Below are 19,072 nucleotides of genomic sequence, written 5' to 3' on the forward strand. Positions count from 1 at the left end.
ATGGGGCCGCTCGAAGCTGTATGACAGGAAAACCGCCTGCTATTCACTATAGAATAGATATGGATTGTGGAGGGGAAAAATAGCCTGTTTTCAGACTGTGTATTCCGTAAACAAAGGACATGGACAAGGCTAATGTGTGATTAAATCCAGATCCCTGTGTTCAACCTAGCAAGGGGACACTCTGTGTGTTTTTCTCCTTTTAATTCTATTCATTGTCTGATTCTACTCATTTGTGTATTTTATTTTACTTTTTTCTTTATGCCTTAACAGCAATCTGAGGAGAACTTCAACCCCAACTGCTCATTCTGGAGTTACTCCAAGAGAACAATGACTGGCTACTGGTCGACGCAGGACTGCCGCTTGCTAGGCACCAACAGGACACACACCACATGCTCCTGTACCCATTTAACCAATTTTGCCGTCCTCATGGCTCATGTGGATGTCAAGGTAGGCCACCTCTTTTTCCCTTTTTCTTGCTTCTCAGTGGAGCCATTTATCCTCAAAAATGTGCTATTTACGAAATGCGGTTGAGAGAAATGAAAATGCATTGATCCATCATGGTTTACAGTCCATTCCAAGATGATTGGCTGACAAGAAAAGTAAGGTCTAGGCAGTGTAGAGCATTGTGAAGCAGAATGCATCCTTTCACTGCTGTTTGTCAATATGTTTTTATATTTCCCTTGCTTTTTAGTTCAGAGGGTAAAATTGACTCATAACTGCTTTCTGACCTTCACAGCACTTGTAGACTAACATTTAAAAAGGCCATTACACACTCTATTCATATAGTTTTAAACAATGACCTTGTCAGTGTTTGTATTGATTGCAGCCATTTTAAACCTCCACAGCCCAAACATACAATATATATACTATATATATATATATATACTATATATATATATAGACACACAAGTGTGTGCTGAGTTTTGCATAAACATCTGTCTCACAGCAGCAGCATACAATACTTGTATAAAACAAATTTTGGTATTTTTTGGACATTGGTAATATAAATATATATTTGCTTAAGCCTTCAAATCTTTGTGAATCTCCATATGTGAACTCAGCACAGGCATCTCAAACCTTATCAATTCTTATCTTATTAGCAAGGAGCATTGCTACTGTAGGAGGTAATTTAGCTTAGTAGCAAATATGTAATTTCCATGACAAAATGTGACTTTCAGTTCTCTGGGTGTCAATAATTAAGGAATAGTTGGACTTTTTGGAAAATATTTGCTTTGTTGCCAATAGTTAGATGAGAGTATTGATACCAACCTCGTGTCTCGTGTATATATGCACACTTTTGCACATTGCAACACTATGCTGCTACCCCGCTGCTATGTGTCTAGGGTTGCCACCCGTCCCGTATAATACGAGATCGTCCCATATTTGAAAATAAAACGACAAACGCAATGTGTCCTGTATTTTCATTCATTTTATGTTCTCAAACCAGTTGTAGCCTACAAGTGGATGTGAGAAGTTTATCAATGAGCAATAGACTGATAAGCTCTGTGTGCTGTGAAAAAATGCAGAAGACAGCAGTACAGCGCTCTGGTGGTTTACCTGGTAGAGCGCTTGTGATTAAGGCTTGATCCAAATCGCAGCGGTGTGGGTTTGAGTCCGACCCGTTGCCCCTGGCTGCATGTCATCCTCTCTCCCTCCCTTTCTTCTGTAATACTAATTGGAAATCAGCATTAGGCTACATTTTTTGGTACCCTTGATATTTCTGTAATTTTGGGTTATAAGCACATGCTTTTGTGTCACATAAAAGCTTGGCAACCCTATATGTGTCTATCCTGCTGTTCTGCAGATACCACAATGCACTTAATAACTTTTAATACTAGTATTTATTGGGGATGTGTTTTTTCTATGTGTATTTTTATTATTGGGCATGTATTTTTATTGGGCTGTTGTCGCAGAAATGCCACTTGAAGTTCCATATACTTTGTATAATGACATTTAAGACTATTCTGATTCTGATGTCTGCACAATAACTGACTCTTGAGCTATTAGCTAAAGACGATTAGCTTGGAAGACAGACTGAAAGCAGAATGAAACAGCTGGTCTATTTATCTCCAAAGTTAAAAAATAATAATAATAATAATTCAGCACATCTTAAGCCAATTTATTTATTATTTTATCTCACTTGTTTTATTCATATGCGAATCAAAATATAACAAGTTGCTAGCTGCTGTCCTTGCTATGTGGAAACAAAGAGGGACAGTTTAGGTGTTAAATTTGATTCAAAGATGGTAAAATTAACATATTTGTCTAATCTTTCGTCTAACCTTTTGTTGAATGTAGTCCATTTCTTTTTACAGTCAACCAGTTACTGTAGATGGTCATTTTTAGAAGATATATTTTTTACTGAAGCATTAGCCATGCTGTCTATTTCTCCTGGCTAAGTCCAGTCTTATTCTTAGCTTAGCTGAGTTAATCGCCTCTTAGCACAAGCTCCAGAGTTAGCGCACAGCATGGTCATTTAAAATTGCTAAGTGCCAAACATTAATGTATTTATTTTTAGTTTTTGATCCAAGCTATTGAACCCCTACCCTAATATTAAGACATTAGTTAGTCTGAGCCATCCCCAACTGCTTATTTTATTTATGCATGAATCTATTTATTTATTTATTTATTTATTTATGTAAATACAAGAAGGAGAAAAAAAAGAAAACATTTACATTGTATCCCCACATTGCAGGGTTCTCTCAGTGCACCATTTGTTTTTTTTGCCTTCAGGGCAGCCACAGAAACAAAATGAAATAAGTACAGTACAGTAAGTGTTATGTGGAATGGAAGGGGGGAATTTATGGGGAGGTGCTAATGGAAACTCTAGAAAAATATACCGTTCTAGTGAAAAAAATATTTGTCTGTTAGATTTGTGGGGAATGATTACTGTGGGCAGCTCTTACGAAATAGGGGGGAGATGGGTGGAGAGGACAGAAATGGAAAAATCGAGCGAGTTGGAGATTGAGAAGGTAGGAGAATTACCGGTCAGGGAAGAAGCTGCGTGGTCGTTCTGATGCTGACTGACGGCTTAATTATTTCTGTCACAGGAAGTTTGAGGAGCTCCCTGCTGACATAGCAGAGTAGTTCTTGGTGTCTGGTATGGCATCTGTCTCTCCAGAGCCTTTCTTCTGAATCAGTGGGAGAACAAAAAAAAAAAAAAAACAAACACACACACTCTGTGAGCACTGTCCCAGTTGGCGTATGTCCATGAAACCACTAGACCTTCTTTCACCTCCCTCTTATTCCCCAGTCCAGCTCTCTCACAGATACAATGCACAAACTCAGTTGCAAAAACATTCATACACACAATCATACATAAAATCTAAAATTCAGTGTCTCTTTTTTTTTTTTTTTTCCCCCCTCTACACAAATGATTCCGGGAGGGTGTGCGATGGTGTGGTTTACTCCCAGCTAAAGAAAGCCACTGTTTGTCACTCAGCAGCATGACTTGTGGACCCACTAAGCTCTCTGCAGGGCTGAAGCCGAGTCTGGAATAGAGAGGGAACAGGGAAGAATGGGAGCCTTCACGCAATGAAAGCAAAGCAGAAAAGAAAAAAAAAAAAGAAAGCAGTAAAAGGAACGCTTTCAGTCAAGCCAATCCCTAACATTTTGGAAAGCCTGGCTGGCTTGTGGCACTGCATTCACAGAAGGAAAGTGGACAGTGGTTACACCCCAGTTCTGACTGATAGCGTTTTTTCACCTTCTCTTATTCTTTATCTTTTTCCACTTGGATGTAATAAAAGGCAGCTTGTTGGAAGGTGCCACTGAATGGGAGATTCGGAGGCTTTCTGTTTGACAAACTGTCACCGTGTGGTTTCTGAGAACACAGTGAATGGAGGGAAAGTGGGAGTGTGTGTGTGTGTGTGTGTGTGTGTGTGTGTGTGTGTGTGTGTGTGTGTGTGTGTGTGTGTGTTTGTGTGCATGCGTGCATATGCGCACACGAGAGAGGCAGAGAGAGAAATTTTATAAATTGAAGAGACTATCTGTTTTTGTATCCATGGCAACCGAACATACCACAGCTCATCTCTGCATTGTTATTACTCATTACCCTCAGAGCAACAGATTATATTCTAACCTTTTTTATTTCTCAGTGGCATCTCAGAAAGAAAAAAAAAAGAGCAATTACAATTTTCCTTTGGAGGACAGAGGCTCGCTACAGTATCACCATCATCTTTCATCTTTTTGTTGTTGTCTTTGTTTTTGTTTTTTTGTTTTTTGTTTTGTTTTTTGGCCAATGGATCGCGTGCACGCTCGCTGAGAATAATGATAGTGTTATATTCACAGATGCTGTCGCCCATGTCGCGCTTGCAGTGCTACATTATTAGCACCGAAGGTATGATTGCATTCAAAGTGCCACATACTTCCCGCAGATTAGAAGTGGCAAAAGTGTTCCCGCCTGTGCGTGTGGCAGTATGAAACGCTGTCACTTTTGCCTCTTGATGGCGAATTCAAGTTGCTGCATGATTTTTGGATGCTTGAATTTTAAGAGTTTGCACTGAGCAAAATTCAAACGTGTGTTCATATTTTAAGCTCATATCTAGTAGGGAGAAAAAAAAAACGGTGCTGTGTGAAAGAGTTTATTTGCAGACAGTGATTGTCTCTGAGTGGGATGTGATGCATTGTCATTTGGAAATAACATTATACATTCATTATGTATAATCATACCTGACGACACGTGCTGCTGTCTTAGGTTCGGTTACTTACCGTAAACTTTAGCACTTCCAAGGTCTTGCTGACTAAACTTTCACTCCTTTGAGACCAAAAATTTGTTTTAAAACTAATATATGTGCACTTTTTAACAATAAGCCTTGTAATCACAGTCAACCTGACATTGATTGTATGTGTGGGCAAGGTAAAAACCTTTGCCCACACATTCATATTCATAAAAAAAAAAAAAAAAAAAACCTTCAACTCGAATGTACTGTACAGAATGTGAGATTATTAGACACACTCAGCAGTGGAGAAACTTCAGACTGCGTCTCACCGGGATTAATTATGTTTGAAGTCAATTAGTTCCTCCGAATAATTTCCAATTCACATATTGTAGACGTTGGAACATTGTTGGAAATTTGCGAGCAACTACCCTAAGATGTTTAGCGCCTTGGTGGTTTCTGATTTAATGGTCTTAACCAAATTACCAAATGTAAAGTCTTTTTTTTTTTTATATATATATTATTAGTTGCAGATTCTCAAGAACTCATTAATCACAAATATCTAAACCGAGCCTCCTCCTTTTCAGGAGTGCACCCACTCAACGCGATATATCTGTCAGACGCAGGGGATCAGGTAACCGCCACACTTAAAGACGATCACAAGGGCATCGAGTGCTGTCACTGCTGCCTGTGTCGCCACTCGAGCCCCTTTGTTTGCTAATTTTGAGCAATCTAGCCAGAGAGCTGATGCCTCTGACTGATCCTGCAATCCGAGCAGAGAAGCGCCGTCGGCCGCATAAACAAATTAAAACTGTACTCAAAGACGGCAGCTGCGTGTGAGAGATTATATGTCTCTTTTGTATCTTTTCAGAACGATTGCAAACAGGGTTTCGGAGGGAGCGATGGGAGAGTGGGTGTACTTTGATGTGACTTTGCTAAGAACTCTGATGATTCTAACCTCGAGATGTCCCGTTACTGGGCCTTGAGACATTTTACTGCGATCAAAGATGCTTAAAATGTATAGGGAATAAACTCATTCCACTCAACTCAATATTGAAAGGCAGGGGTTAGTCCCGTCAGGGGTGGCGTTGAACTTGAACGCTCCAAATGAGATCGTTTGATTCCCATATCAGCTGATAATAGTGGTGATGTTTACTTGTTTTCAGCGCACAGATTAGTCTCTCTGTTGCTTAAACCTTTCTGGGTCACTTGGGCTAGCCTCAGTAGACGCAGGAGCTCAATGGATGTCACAGCAAAAACACGCTACGGACCACTATTTCATCAGGGTCTGCTTTAGACATATTTTTAAGATTCCCTAATGGCTCATGCCCATTCAAGCTCTCAAGGCTCCTTATTGAACCCTTTCCTTTGAATTTAAGTCTTCCATTTGTGGGGATAGCTAGTGGGCATTAGGAAAAAGAAAAAGAAAAAAATCTTTTAAATATGGGCTAAAGCACAAGCCCCAGCTAAAGAATTATAGACCTGCTCTGGTTCCACCTACAGGCCATTATTTACGGAGTGGATGTGTGTGCTAAGATAGGCCCCAGGGAGGCATTGAGCTACTGGTAAGTGGCACTATTCCCGACAGACCAGTAAGTATAAATCAATGGCACATCCCACAGGATGATGGAGAGGGTGATATTTGGGTAACATTCATCACTGTCCGTACAGAACATCTCCACACTGGCACCATCAGACAGTAACTATGATGAGAAAGGACAGTCAAGGTTAGTTGTGTATTTCATGATGTAACACGGAAGTATGGTGCGGTGCTGTACGCACAGCAGGAGGGACGGTTAAAAATAAATCCCGTTTGTATGGTTAACGCACAGACGGAGACCACGTTAACTGCCATAGCAACCGAAGTGCGTGGTTGGACATTATATCATAGTTTACTGTAGCTCGGAACACAATGTGACATGAGGTACATGTGCTTGAATGTCAGCTCCCGCCCTGCAAGCTGGAACCTCTCTCCCAGCCTTTTTTTTTTTTTTTTTTGAAATGTGACGAATTCGCCAGGACCCCATGATTCATATGCCCTCTCCGCAACTGTTCCTCATCCTTATGCAGATCATAAATCCTCGGTCATACCGTAGGTGAACTTGTCACATGACTCCCTGCAGTGGGCCACTACCCCTTAGCGCAACTGTCTGCCCTGCCTGACCGTATTTCATGAGTCAAAGCCCGGCTCTGGAGGCATATAGGGAGATTTATGCATTTTAATTGGATTGGCTTCATGGCCTCATGCTGAGAGCGGTTCTTTGAGGTGTAAAGGATTGACGCTCGGTCCTCTTCGCCACTCTTACGCTTTTCAGTGAGACCTGGTTTAGAAATTTTTGGCTTTAAACGCAGGATGTTATGGTAATTAAGTGCATATGATGTGATGTCAGGTTCAGATGGCTTGGCCGCATCGACTCATCGCCGCGTCTGCTCCTCCTCGTCAGACTGCTCGAGAGCCCAGAAACCTCATTTTGTGCCATGTGCGAGCAGATCGGGGGCAAAGCCAATCTCCTCAGGCATCCCTGGAATGAAAAATATGTGTGTTTAAGAAATGAGGGAGAAATGTCAGAGAGAAAGGTTGGAAGACAAATCGGTTGATAAGTAACATGGATGCTTGTGTGACTCGGCGGCCCCTCGCAACACAGCGAGGGAATCTCAGAGCAAAATTTTACTCACCACTTTAGAGACCCCTATACAGAATCCCATCATGGAGGGTAGTCGGTGTGAGGTTAGGTGCAGAGAATCTGCAGATCACATCATTTGCCATCCTGCCTGGGCAGAGCCCCCAGTCAGAGGCAACTATTCAGCAGCGACATTGTGGCTGGCGACGTGTCAGCTATCATCCACCTCCTAGAACAAAGAAATCATGCTACAGTAAATCCATCACCCAGGTGTAGATATACTCCCTGCCCTTCTCTCTTTCTGTTTCTTTAGCTTTGTCTCTTTTTCCCTCTGTTGCCTTCTCTTTCTCTCCGACCTGGCCCCTCTCCAATTGAAGGTGAGATTGTGATGGATAGAGCCTGCAGCCGCGGCGCAGCTCGCTCACTCGCTCGCCCAGGAGACCTTAGCGTCCACTCGCAATGCGCTGCAGCCAGCACCACCCATCGCATCGATACCTCTGTCATGCAGCCGACTGAAAAACAGACTTGTGTGACACATGCACCGCACACCTACAGAGCACAAGCATCAACATCTGTTACCACCCACCGCGTAGGCACTCCTCTAAAGTAAGGGGGCTGAAATCAGCCGTACTTTCATACACACATACACACACAGACACGTCTGCTCCATATAACATCTTGCCTCCCCGCCACCGCCACCCCTCAAACATATACACAACGGCTCATCAGGCAGGAAAATCAAAAGAGCGCTCTCCCCAGACTCAAGGAGCACTGCGGCTGTTATTGTACCAGAGCCCCTTAATGATCAGCATCTGTTCCCCTCTCTGCTAGCGTTAGCTGAGCTGCCACTAAACAAGGCTTTTGTGCAACACTTCATCCCCCAAGTTTTCTCACTGTAACCTGACTGGGGGGGGGTTGGAAGAAAAAAAAATAAGAAAGAGAGAAAAACCACCCTTGGATGTTGATAGTCCCCCCCACCAAGAAATACTGCTGACTGTGGTCAAAGTATGATTTAAAGAGGCGCTTCTTTGAGAGACATATTAGACATACAGTACAGCGCGCTTTCGCGGGGTTATTCCTCAACGTAAGCAAATATTTTCTCGGGTTTGTACGACGCCATAGCCCAAGAGTCATACATTATTCGCTGGAGGCCAAGACTGAGCGCGCAGCCTTTGATATCAAACAGCACAAACTGTACTTGAAGTCTGGCGGTTAATGGACAGTGTCGGTGCCTGATGTATACACAGTTGAGGGGGAGTTTATCTTGAGCTCTCACCTGAATTTTTTTTAACCGCCCGTCAATGCGAATAAATTTGTAACATTATTCTTGTGTTGAAATAACGCCTGTTTGATCTTCATTAGCGTTCAGGCGTAGACCATCATGTCGTAACTCAAAGTTCCACCCGGATAGCCCTCGAGTCCCAGCAGGGATGACAGTTGATTGTTAGGAGGTTGGCAGATTTCTTTAAAGAATTACCCACAGCCTCCACCACTTTCACCCCCCCACCCCCCCGCCCCTTTTTTTATTTTTATTTTTTTTTTTTTTTTACTTTTTAAATCAATGCCCAGCAGGCTGAGAAAGAGGACAAATCCTTTGGGAAATTAGGAAGCCTCAGAAGCTGACCAAAGTGTTTGGATGCAGTAATTATGTTTAGTTAATGAATCAAGTTGTCACTCCTTGATGCTTATCTTCATTACATGTTTTACATAGAGGAGACAGTCTTTTTAATCCCCATCTCATGTTTTTTCAGCGTCCGACTTTCTTCTCTTCCCCACTGGTAGCATGATGCAGTTATTGGGTAATGAATGACAGTGCACTTCCCGATTCCAGATGTGAGTTGCACTGGGAGTCTGTTTCAGTAATGTCTGCTTGTGCAATGCTAAATCTTTTTAGAGCAGAGGTTTCCAACTTTTTTTTTTTTTTTTTTTGCCAGATGTACCCCCACAGCCGTGTTAGATGATCTCAACCACCCATCACGTTCCAAATGTGCTCAATTAAGCTGCGATATTATGTAACTATTGAGGATATAAAAGTGGGTTTAACGGGGGCAATAATATCATCTGTTCTACTTCTGTTGTGGTATGTTTCAGCCATTTACAGTATCCATTACTTTTAGCTAACAGTTTCAACTTCTCTGTAAGCATGTTATCAATATGCCAGCATATACTTCCAAGTACCCCGCTGGCAACTGTAGAAGTACCCCCCCTGCGGTGCAAGAATCCCCGGTCGGGAGTCACTGTTGTGAGTGGATATCCATGCAGATTGCTAAAGAAGTAAACTTTTAAACCTTCAAACTTTGGACACCTTTCATTGGTAAGATACTATACATTTAGACAATTTTTAGTCTTGGCAGGTTCTGATGTTGCTTCAGATGAGTTTGGTTTTAATGTGCCTCTCCCCACTTCTGCCCAAGGATCCCTATGTGCACTTAGCTTTTATGGGCCGATGTAAATTTTCTGTCATGGCTGCGGGCGGAATCAGTGTTGATCCTTATCTCTCCTGTAAAGCCGCAAAATTTATTGTCAGCGAAAGGCTTTTTAGCGCCCAAAACCAGCTGTGGTGACAAATCACGGTTTGAGGAGAGACGAAATGATCCAAAAGCAACGGCCAAAGTTATTGACCACGTTTTGGTTTGATTGTATTTTCTGTTGTGATGGTCTTAGACACCTGCGGCCCTTTGGACTGCTCACTTTGTTTCACTTTGTCGCCTGACCAAAATGAAACAATGGGGGGGGGGGGGGGGGGGGGGGGGAATCAGATTGATTCACACTGACTAATTCATGATCCATATCTGCCACCTGTGGCTCGCCGTGTAGTGGTTTATTGAGAGTTGAGTGATTCCACTTTACATCCACCACCACACCTAAAAAAGGAGAAAGAAAAATGAAAACAAAAGCTTTTTTCAAAAGGTTTTTCCTGTGATTTCATTTTATGGTCATTTGTTTCATTTCTCCCATTGAAGTTTTTTGCTTTACAATTGTGCTTCTGGGTACGATAATACAAAATATATCAAATGATATATCAACTGTCTATTTCCAAAGATGTGTTGTTTTTTTTTCTGACATAATGAGAACCGACATTGAACTGGATGTTTCACCTTCTCTCAGAACAAAGCCCCTGTTCACGACATGCTTCTGGATGTCATCACCTGGGTGGGGATCCTCCTGTCCCTGGTCTGCCTGCTCATCAGCCTCTTCACCTTCTGCTTCTTCCGTGGCCTCCAGAGTGATCGCAACACCATCCACAAGAACCTGTGCATCAGCCTGTTCATTGCTGAGTCCCTGTTCCTGGTGGGCATCAATCGTGGGGACCAGCCGGTAAGTCTGCTGCCGGCGGAGAGACGTCGTGCGGCCGCGGCATCGTCGCGGTTAGCGCGCTCGCACAAAGCGCTGCAAAACAGTGGGAATCATAAAAGGGGATACTGATTAAAAAACAAAGAATCTACTGATAGAATCATCACTTCACGATGCATGTGCTGTAATAGAAGTAAAACAGGATTAACACTAGAAGGGCATTCGGAGAGCGCAGACAGCCGCCAAGGGCGATTTCAAAACAACATCCACCAGACTTTAGAGGAAAACGTGCCATCCCTCCACAAGTTCAGTGCAAATCGGGTCAGTACTTTTTGCGTAATCCTGCTGACAAGTGAGAACATAACCTCCTCGGCAGACATAATTAAAGGAATAGTTCAACATTTTTGGAAAAATACGCTTCTCTGCTTTCTTGCCGTGGTTTGGTTAAAGGATTAAACTTCATTAGCCTCCGTTGTTGACTTTAAATTACTGCCATTACATAATGTTACATGTTGGAGGGTGGCAAACAGTGTTGTGGCTTTGTGATATCTTTATTGCTTTCAGTCTCGGGTATAGACATTCCGAACAACTGGAAGTCAGTCTTCTTACTACATAAGCCAGTAAAGGGGAGCATTAGTGTCTAGATACAAAATGAGGAAGTAACTCTTTCTTTGTACCTTGCACAAAAAACTCTTGAATCATTAAATTTGTTGAAAAATCTTTGTGCATGTACATATTCCCCAGGAGCTGCCAGAAACGCTTCCTGAAAGCTTTGTATTAATGTTCATGGAAAATATGTTCACTATTTTCTTTCTTTGATTTCTTTTTTTTTTTTTTTTTTTCAAAAGATGTAACCTCTGGTGCCACGCGTTGCTACGAGTGGTACTTCCCAGTGAGTGCCAGTGGCCCTGAACTTTTTTTTTATTTTTTTATTTTTTTATTATGCCTGCCTAAGCGAGGCAAAACACTGAATGAAAAGACTCGGATCTCTTTATTTCACAAAACGCTCCCTCCCGCCGTTCCACAAAAGCGAACGCGCACTTGAACGCTCTCGCAGATACGCACACACACCGACACCTGCCAACTCACTGTTACGTCCCCATATCTACATCCACTGCACGTGAATTCATTCGTTCATTTCCTGGTGCTGTTTTTCCAGTTTGTAAACACTTCCAAGATTTATCTGGATGAAATTAAACCTTCCTCTTGTAAGGATAAGTTTAGAGCGCTACTTTCCTGTTAGAGCCCATGCTGTCACTGTGCAGTCAGTGTCAAGCGTGCGCGCGCTCTGCACCCGTGCTGTGGATAAATGTGGCGTCATTACATGTATGCAGGATGGCAGAGGGCTTTATTCCACCTACAGCTTCTTGCAATCATGCCATCTTTGCTTGCTAATGAGGCAGAGTACACAGTTAGCTTTGCTCTCGGAGGGGGAGGGAAAAAAAAGAAAAAAAAAGGTTGAGTCATTGTGAATGTACTGCCTGTGCACAGTATAAAATGATCTCCATGCCTATAAATTTATAATGGGGTCAGGCACTGGAAGACATCTTATAGCTCACAGTCTTTTTTAATAATTTCAGTTATTTATTTATTGTCATTGTATATATCATATCACCCCACACCGCTCACAGTGCGGGTGAAGAAGAGTGATGCGCCCTTCTATCCAACCTCATGCTATGAAAACAAATCTATACTCTGCCCTTCAAATATCACTTTAAGTATCTCGACCAAAACTCACTGGCCATAGTTTAGCAGGTAAGGCTTCTTCCCTGTGAAGTTAAAGATAATGCTTTGGCCCCACACCTTTTCCCTTCCATAACATTTTATGGGTGTGATTCACAGCCCAGCTCTAAGATCACTCTCCCGGACTGCAATTAATGTCCGCTCAACCTTTTAGTTATTTAATTGAATCCATTTCGGTGACAAAATACGCTACTTATGTTCAACTGTGCCAATAATTAGATCAATCTATGTAAGTATTGTGTCTTATCATTATTGTAAGAAAGCGTGCGGTCGCGTGCCCGCACGCTGTATTCGTAACTACATTATGCGCTCGCACCTGGCCGTGGTGTAAAAATGCAGTGAGCTCCAAATGGCTCTTGGACTGTTGACTTCACTTCTTCATTCATATCTCCCTTTCATCCATGCCAGCCACCAAGCAAACAAACAAGACCGCATGGACCCAGTAGCTGCGGCTTTCTTCTGCCAGCCACCACAGGCAAACATCCAATCGCTTCAGCCAAACAAAGCTTAGCAATGCTAATTGTTGGGAAGACACAAACATGGAGGGGTCAGAAAATGCTGCGCGGTTACAGTCACTTGGATGACATACATTGCCTGTCATATAATGCCCTTTAGCAAGGCATTTAATCTTTCAGAAAATGAATTAAATGCCCAAAAGGGATTGGATTGAAATATGTTTTCAGCAGTTAATGCTCACATCTCAAGTCTTTCTCCCTCGCTCTCTCATCTCTCTCATTCCCTCTGTGTCACCATAAAACTTTCCCAGATTGCATGTGCCGTCTTTGCCGCCCTGCTCCACTTCTTCTTCCTGGCAGCGTTCACGTGGATGTTCCTGGAGGGCGTGCAGCTCTACATCATGCTGGTGGAGGTGTTCGAGAGCGAGCACTCGCGCCGCCGCTACTTCTACCTGGTGGGCTACGGAGTTCCCGCGCTAATTGTGGCCGTTTCGGCTGCGGTGGACTACCGCAGTTATGGCACCGACCAAGTGTGAGTACATTAGACTTCCGGATCTGTGTTGAATGCTGCAGGGGAACTGGCTTTCCTTGTCTGCGTGTCATACTATAATGATTTTATGGTGCCAGCTTTTTCAGACAATTCATTTTAGAAAATCATTTATTTAACTTTCATTTTTGCGTGAGTAGAACTCCAACCCGTGCATTACTGTAGAGTACATGGACGGCTTCTTTGAAAAGTGCATTATTCCACTTAACCAGCAGATCCTTTCAGGGGAGTATTTAATATTAAAGTACAACTCCGGCAATTTTTACGCATCGAGATCCATTGACTAGTCATGTGGAGTCGTACTAAGCCTGTAAAAACACTTGTCTAATGTCTTCTGTCGCTCTGGAGGAGCCTGGGGGCACAGAACAGGAAAGATGTGCGTGTCCTCCAGGCAGGAAGAAATTGCATTATGGGTAGTGTAGTGATCCAGTGATTGTGGAGCTTCCTCCATACCAAGGACCAAATATGGGAAATCTTGACCTCTGCTGCATTGATTTTATCAATTCCTTTTTCTTCTTTTTTTTAACGCTTTGTAAGTGAATCTTATTTATTGTTCTTGTGAAATGTTTATGTATGAGCACCGAACTGAACAAGTGAGACTTCTACAAGCGTTTAAGTAGGCATTTGCTGCAAGTGACCTCTCTTCTACCAGCCTCTATATTACATTACACAACATTTTAAAAGTGCTTTTGTCCAAAGGGGACTCCCCCCCCCCGCCGCTCTATTAACTGCGATGTAGTTGTTATCGTTCCTGGTGTTTGGCTTCATGAAAATAAAAGTAACACTCCCAGAGTTTTTGGAAAACAGTGTAGAATCTGGGGATTGAGTCTACACACTGATTTGTTGGGGTTAAGTGGGAAAAAAAATAAATAAATAAGGCCTTTCTTCGCTTAACCTCATCTTACTGTGTGTATCTACACCCACAGACACCATGCTAACAACTTGACAACTGTTTGTGTTGGTTTAAGGGGCTTTAACAATGTTGCTGATGGCGCTCCAATAGCTATCGCTCATCATCAACTTTTAATGAAGCAGAACGGTTACTCAAGCTGCGCGCATTTCCCCGCCGCTGAACTGACATTGTTTTGACAGTGAAAAATGCTAACTTCAGGAGATAGTATTGCGGGATGAATGTCAGCCTATTGTGGTTAATGTCTTCAGCATTTTAGGATGCGCAAATTACAGCACGGGGACGGAGAGATTTAGAGGGGGTGAACGGGGAGATGGAGGGTGGAACAGACGGAAAAAGACGGGGGAGATTGACAAAAAAAAAAATGGGGAGCGGCAGAGATTGCCTTTTTGTGTTTCCTACAGACGCCCAATAAGATATCAGTTCCCAGTCCTTTCCTCTTTAGTACAAAGTGGTCTATAAAGCAGTGTAATGCCAAGCAGAGGATCGCCCTCCATTCCTCTCTGTTAATCTCAAACCCATCTGAAAATAATGAAGACCAGCATCAGCAGTTTGTTTCCGAGATGTTTATCATATATGGCACACACACACACACATACGCTGCCACAAGCACACACACACACGCACACACGCGCAACCGGTAGACAGTGCATTTGTAGATTGGCGGAGCAATAGTTCTTGGTGATGGATGAGGTGATAGCTGCCACCGCCTGAGCCTTGGCATCATGTGAATAATTAAAGCCTGCCACCGGTGGAACAATTATACGCAGCCATTGAGGGATGAGGGAAGGGACGAGGCGTGACACGTGGTGAATAGCAGAATGTGGGGGAGGGCACGTAGTCCTGCCGCAAATTGATTCGGGGACCGTGGCGGTGTTATCATGGGTGGCCTTATTTTGAGCAGAAATATCCAACAAGTTGCGGTGAAAAGTGACTCCCGGTGCAACAGATGAGTGAGCACATAAAAAAAAAAAAAGAAAAAAAGGAGGCGGCAGCCTGAAGGTCAGCGAGCTTGTGAAGTCACCTCTTCAAAGTCAGAGATCAAATACTCTGCGGTCCCAGGAAAGTAAAGTCGGATATCCATTCAGTCACCCTCAGTAATTACACCAAATGTGCCCTTGAGCAAGGCACTGTACTCGCCTGTGGTCCAGTGAGGCCGCTTAATTGTCAGCAAAACAAGCATGTGGTTCCGTGTAATTCGTCCAGTTTAATGAAAGCAATACATCAGCCATCTGTAGACTTAGGAGACGGAATTACATTTTAGTTTCAGTAATCTAGTTGCTGTTGCAGTGGGTCCGGTCTGTGGAGCGTGCAGAGTTATGGTGGGTTCACACTCTGGAGTTTTCTCGTAAACAAAGAGTTGTGTTTACCTCCAGCGTCTCCCACCGAAACCATTGTGTGTGTGTGTGTGTGTGTGTGTGTGTCCTTCAGGGGCTAATAAACATGTTGAATGCATTTCCTTCTGTTTCCTTCCAACATTTGCAATGCCAATTTTATTTTTTTTTGTAACAGATTGAATCCTGTTCTGTCCTTCATCTATTTTGACATTAGCTAGCAGTCAGGATGTTCTGGATTGAATCTTGTAGCATAACACTATTTGTTGTGCAATATATTATTACATGCTGTGGGTTTGCCTTTGCTGTTTTAGGGAGTTTATTTTAATAGTATTACAATGGGTTTTTTTATTGACTTACTGACAATTATGTTCGTTGCCTGTTTACTACAGTGACATTAGGGAGAGTTTTTGTGATGATAAGGGACTGGGAAGTAACTTTTGTTGAAGGGATCTTTCCTCTTTTAAATGTAAATGTAAATGTTTTGCTTGTATGCTTGTATATTTTTCATTTTTGTATTGATGAAATACTGTATAAAGCATAGTGATAGGTTACTGGTTGTCAAAGCTAAATAGATCTGAGAGAGTAAAGAAATATAGCAGGTTAAGCTAAACCATTTTTTCTCTTGGGTGTAAAGATACAAACAAAACCGGGGCACCCACTCATCAATCCATTGCTCCACAGCGCCACTAGTGGTCAAAACTTCACATGGTACCTTTTAATGAATGTAGCAAACCAACACACATAGATCTTAAAGGGCATATTTAAAGGCAACATGTGCCTCGGGACTTGAGACGGAAGGGGGGAAAAAAAACTGCCAGTCATCTCCCTGGCCCGAATATTTCACATCGTTTCACTCGCTCACTCGCTCACCAGCTCACTATCACACCACTGACACGCCTGAAGATGTCCTTGCAGATTAAGTTGCCTTCGGTCAAAGCGCGGCCCGTGTCAGTTCGCTGCAGATTGGCGGCACGGAGGAGAGAGAAAAGTCAGTTTGAGCGGTTGGCATGAGCGCGGTTGTTGTTTTGACTGCCGCATGTTAATGTTTTTTATTGCTTGGTTACTAAAGGAGCAATGCAAAAAAAAAAGTAGCACAGCAGGAGTTGAAATAAAACTAGATGTGCTCCAGAAGCCAAATGCAACCATGACTCAAGTGGAGAAAGGGAGGTAGAGAAGGGGGGAATGACAGCCCGCAGCTCCTGCCGCCCACCATGTCTTTAAATCTTTCTATGATCTGAAGAAGAAGAAGGCAAAAAGCGAACAATAGAACCTTCAGCATAATTTATAACAGCGCCGTTCGGAGCGAGCGCTTTGATGAGCTGCCAGAGTTCTGTGCATGTTCTTCAGCTTTTGTTTGCGCTTGTTCACTTCTTTGTGCGTCCATATGTGTTTTTCTGTGTTGCCTCCTCTCATCCATTGATATCAGTGAGGGGGAGACATATCAAGTCGCTGTAACAGCAAAGGAACAGTCAATTTTTGTCCTGTCACTTCTTATACAGTATTCTCTCTTGTTTGTCTGCCAGTTCTTTGCCGAAAAAAAGTGAGAGATGTACAAACTTGTCCGTGGCGGTTGAGGTTTTTAGCCTGAATTTCGCAACTATATTGCTGTAAATAATGAAGATGCCTTATTTTGTTTTTCCTCCGAGGGAATGGGACCAAAATAACCATCATCGTATCATGGCTCATTGTATCTGGCTTTGTTTTATCCTCACATTGTCTCTGCATCGTATCAGAAAAGGTTTTATGGACAAAAGACACCTATTTTTAAAGCAGTGGGTTTTATATTTGGCGCATACATTGTTGCTATTTTTTTTTTTTATGTTTATGTTCTTTCTTTTTTTTTTGTTGTTGTTGCTACAGTCAGTGTTTAAAGCCCAGTGGTGTGTTCCTCTAAGGTGCCTCATACACTTCAGTTTGCCTGAAAATATAATGGAATTACAGTTATTCTCTGCCACTTCCATTTTCCCTCTCTGCCAGCATGACTGACAACGAGGCTGTGTGAACTGTAATTTTCCAGTGGCCAAAAATGGAGGCGTGTATCTGCTGCAGTAGCGGAGATTAAAAGATTAATAATTCAACAACAGGTCATGAATCAATTTTTTTTTTTTTTTTTTTTCCCTTTTTCTTTTGCCATTTTAAAAAGGAGCCACTGTCACCTTCCGCCAGCCCTGTTGCTTCTGGCCTGTATTTAACTTTACCCAGCCGAGAAGAATTGACTATCTGTAATGTTTTGATATGAAGTATGAGGTCAGGAGAGCGCGTTATTTCATTATTGACATAATTACAGCAGTCCTACTCGAGTCATCACTGTTAACATGAACATGTAAGGCACTTTGTTGAGTGCTTAAGGACTCTGTGTGGCCATGTCTGTCAGGGTCAAGGTCAATCCAATTCCTTTGGAGTCATACAGTTAGAATTCAATTGAGAACTAATTGAATCATCCATAAATTATCATCCATGGTCATAATTTGCTACCTTACCCCGACAAATTGAAAAAGTCCATTCGCTGTCGGCCATTTTTTACAGTTGTAGCTACATCCCATTCCTGTTTTCTCTTTTGCTTTGAATGATTCACCTGTTTTGCCTATGAAAGGCCATCATTATCGCTGTCATTGTCACTGAAAGCCTCCTTTTCTCCAAATTCTTACCGATGACCATAATTTATCTGTGTTTGAAGTGCCTATTCCTCTGTGTCACTCCAGCCTCTCCCTCTTGATGTATATCCCCTGAGCAGGAGTATAAAGCTATAACCTCAAATATTTTTTTCTTCTCTTCCTCTTTCCTCACTTTCTCCATTCATATCGGCCATCCTCTCTCTCACTTCACATCCCCCTCTCCCCTCACTCTATCTCTGTCATCGCAGTTGCTGGCTTCGCCTGGACACCTACTTCATTTGGAGTTTCATAGGACCGGCAACCTTGATAATTATGGTAAGCGTGTCCCACCCACCCCGTCTGCTCATTAACCCTACTTAGCCTGCGGGTCGTCGCTTAAATGGTCCACCGAGAACCCCTTTTTCTAGCTCCCATCCTCCCTCTTTTCTCTGCCCTGTTGAGCATATATGCCACCGCCGGGCACGGAGCCGTCTCCAAAAACGAATGAGGGGTGTAGAGAATGTATTGCAGTTTGTCACCCTGCTGCAGTCACCGGCTGAGACAATTTTTGGGAGGGTGGGGTGGTTGGGTGGTGGGGGAGTGAGAGACAGAGAGAGAGAGAGAGAGAGAGAGAGAATGAACTCTGCTCAGTATGCAGTGTTGGAGTAATCCGCACTGCGATTATGATTGATTCTGTTCCCGTTCCAACTTGTACTCTACTACCTTTTTCCATCTCCTCCTCGCAGGCACACACATACACACACACACACACACACACACACACACACACACACAAAGCCAGCCCGGGGTGCAGATACACAAGCATTATGCAAGGAGGACACACACACACACACACTTTTGGTGTCTTTCCCAACTAGGACAGCCCTAATTTTCTAATAAAATAGCTCATTTATTG

General features: G+C 42.8%; 1 protein-coding gene across 15 annotated transcripts in view; it reads left to right on the forward strand.

Annotated features, from left to right (window-relative positions):
• Window positions 1-19,072, forward strand: part of LOC130164395 (adhesion G protein-coupled receptor L3-like) — a 211,003-nt gene that overhangs the window by 170,326 nt on the left and 21,605 nt on the right. For all 15 annotated transcript variants that reach the window (XM_056369102.1, XM_056369106.1, XM_056369103.1 and 12 more), the window contains 4 exons: window positions 271-447; window positions 10,385-10,594; window positions 13,080-13,300; window positions 18,426-18,492. In XM_056369102.1, coding sequence (XP_056225077.1) covers window positions 271-447; window positions 10,385-10,594; window positions 13,080-13,300; window positions 18,426-18,492 — 675 coding nt within the window. The remainder of the gene's footprint in view (window positions 1-270; window positions 448-10,384; window positions 10,595-13,079; window positions 13,301-18,425; window positions 18,493-19,072) is intronic.

The sequence above is a fragment of the Seriola aureovittata genome, chromosome 23 (genome assembly GCF_021018895.1).
Source record: "Seriola aureovittata isolate HTS-2021-v1 ecotype China chromosome 23, ASM2101889v1, whole genome shotgun sequence".
Classification (NCBI taxonomy): domain Eukaryota; kingdom Metazoa; phylum Chordata; class Actinopteri; order Carangiformes; family Carangidae; genus Seriola; species Seriola aureovittata.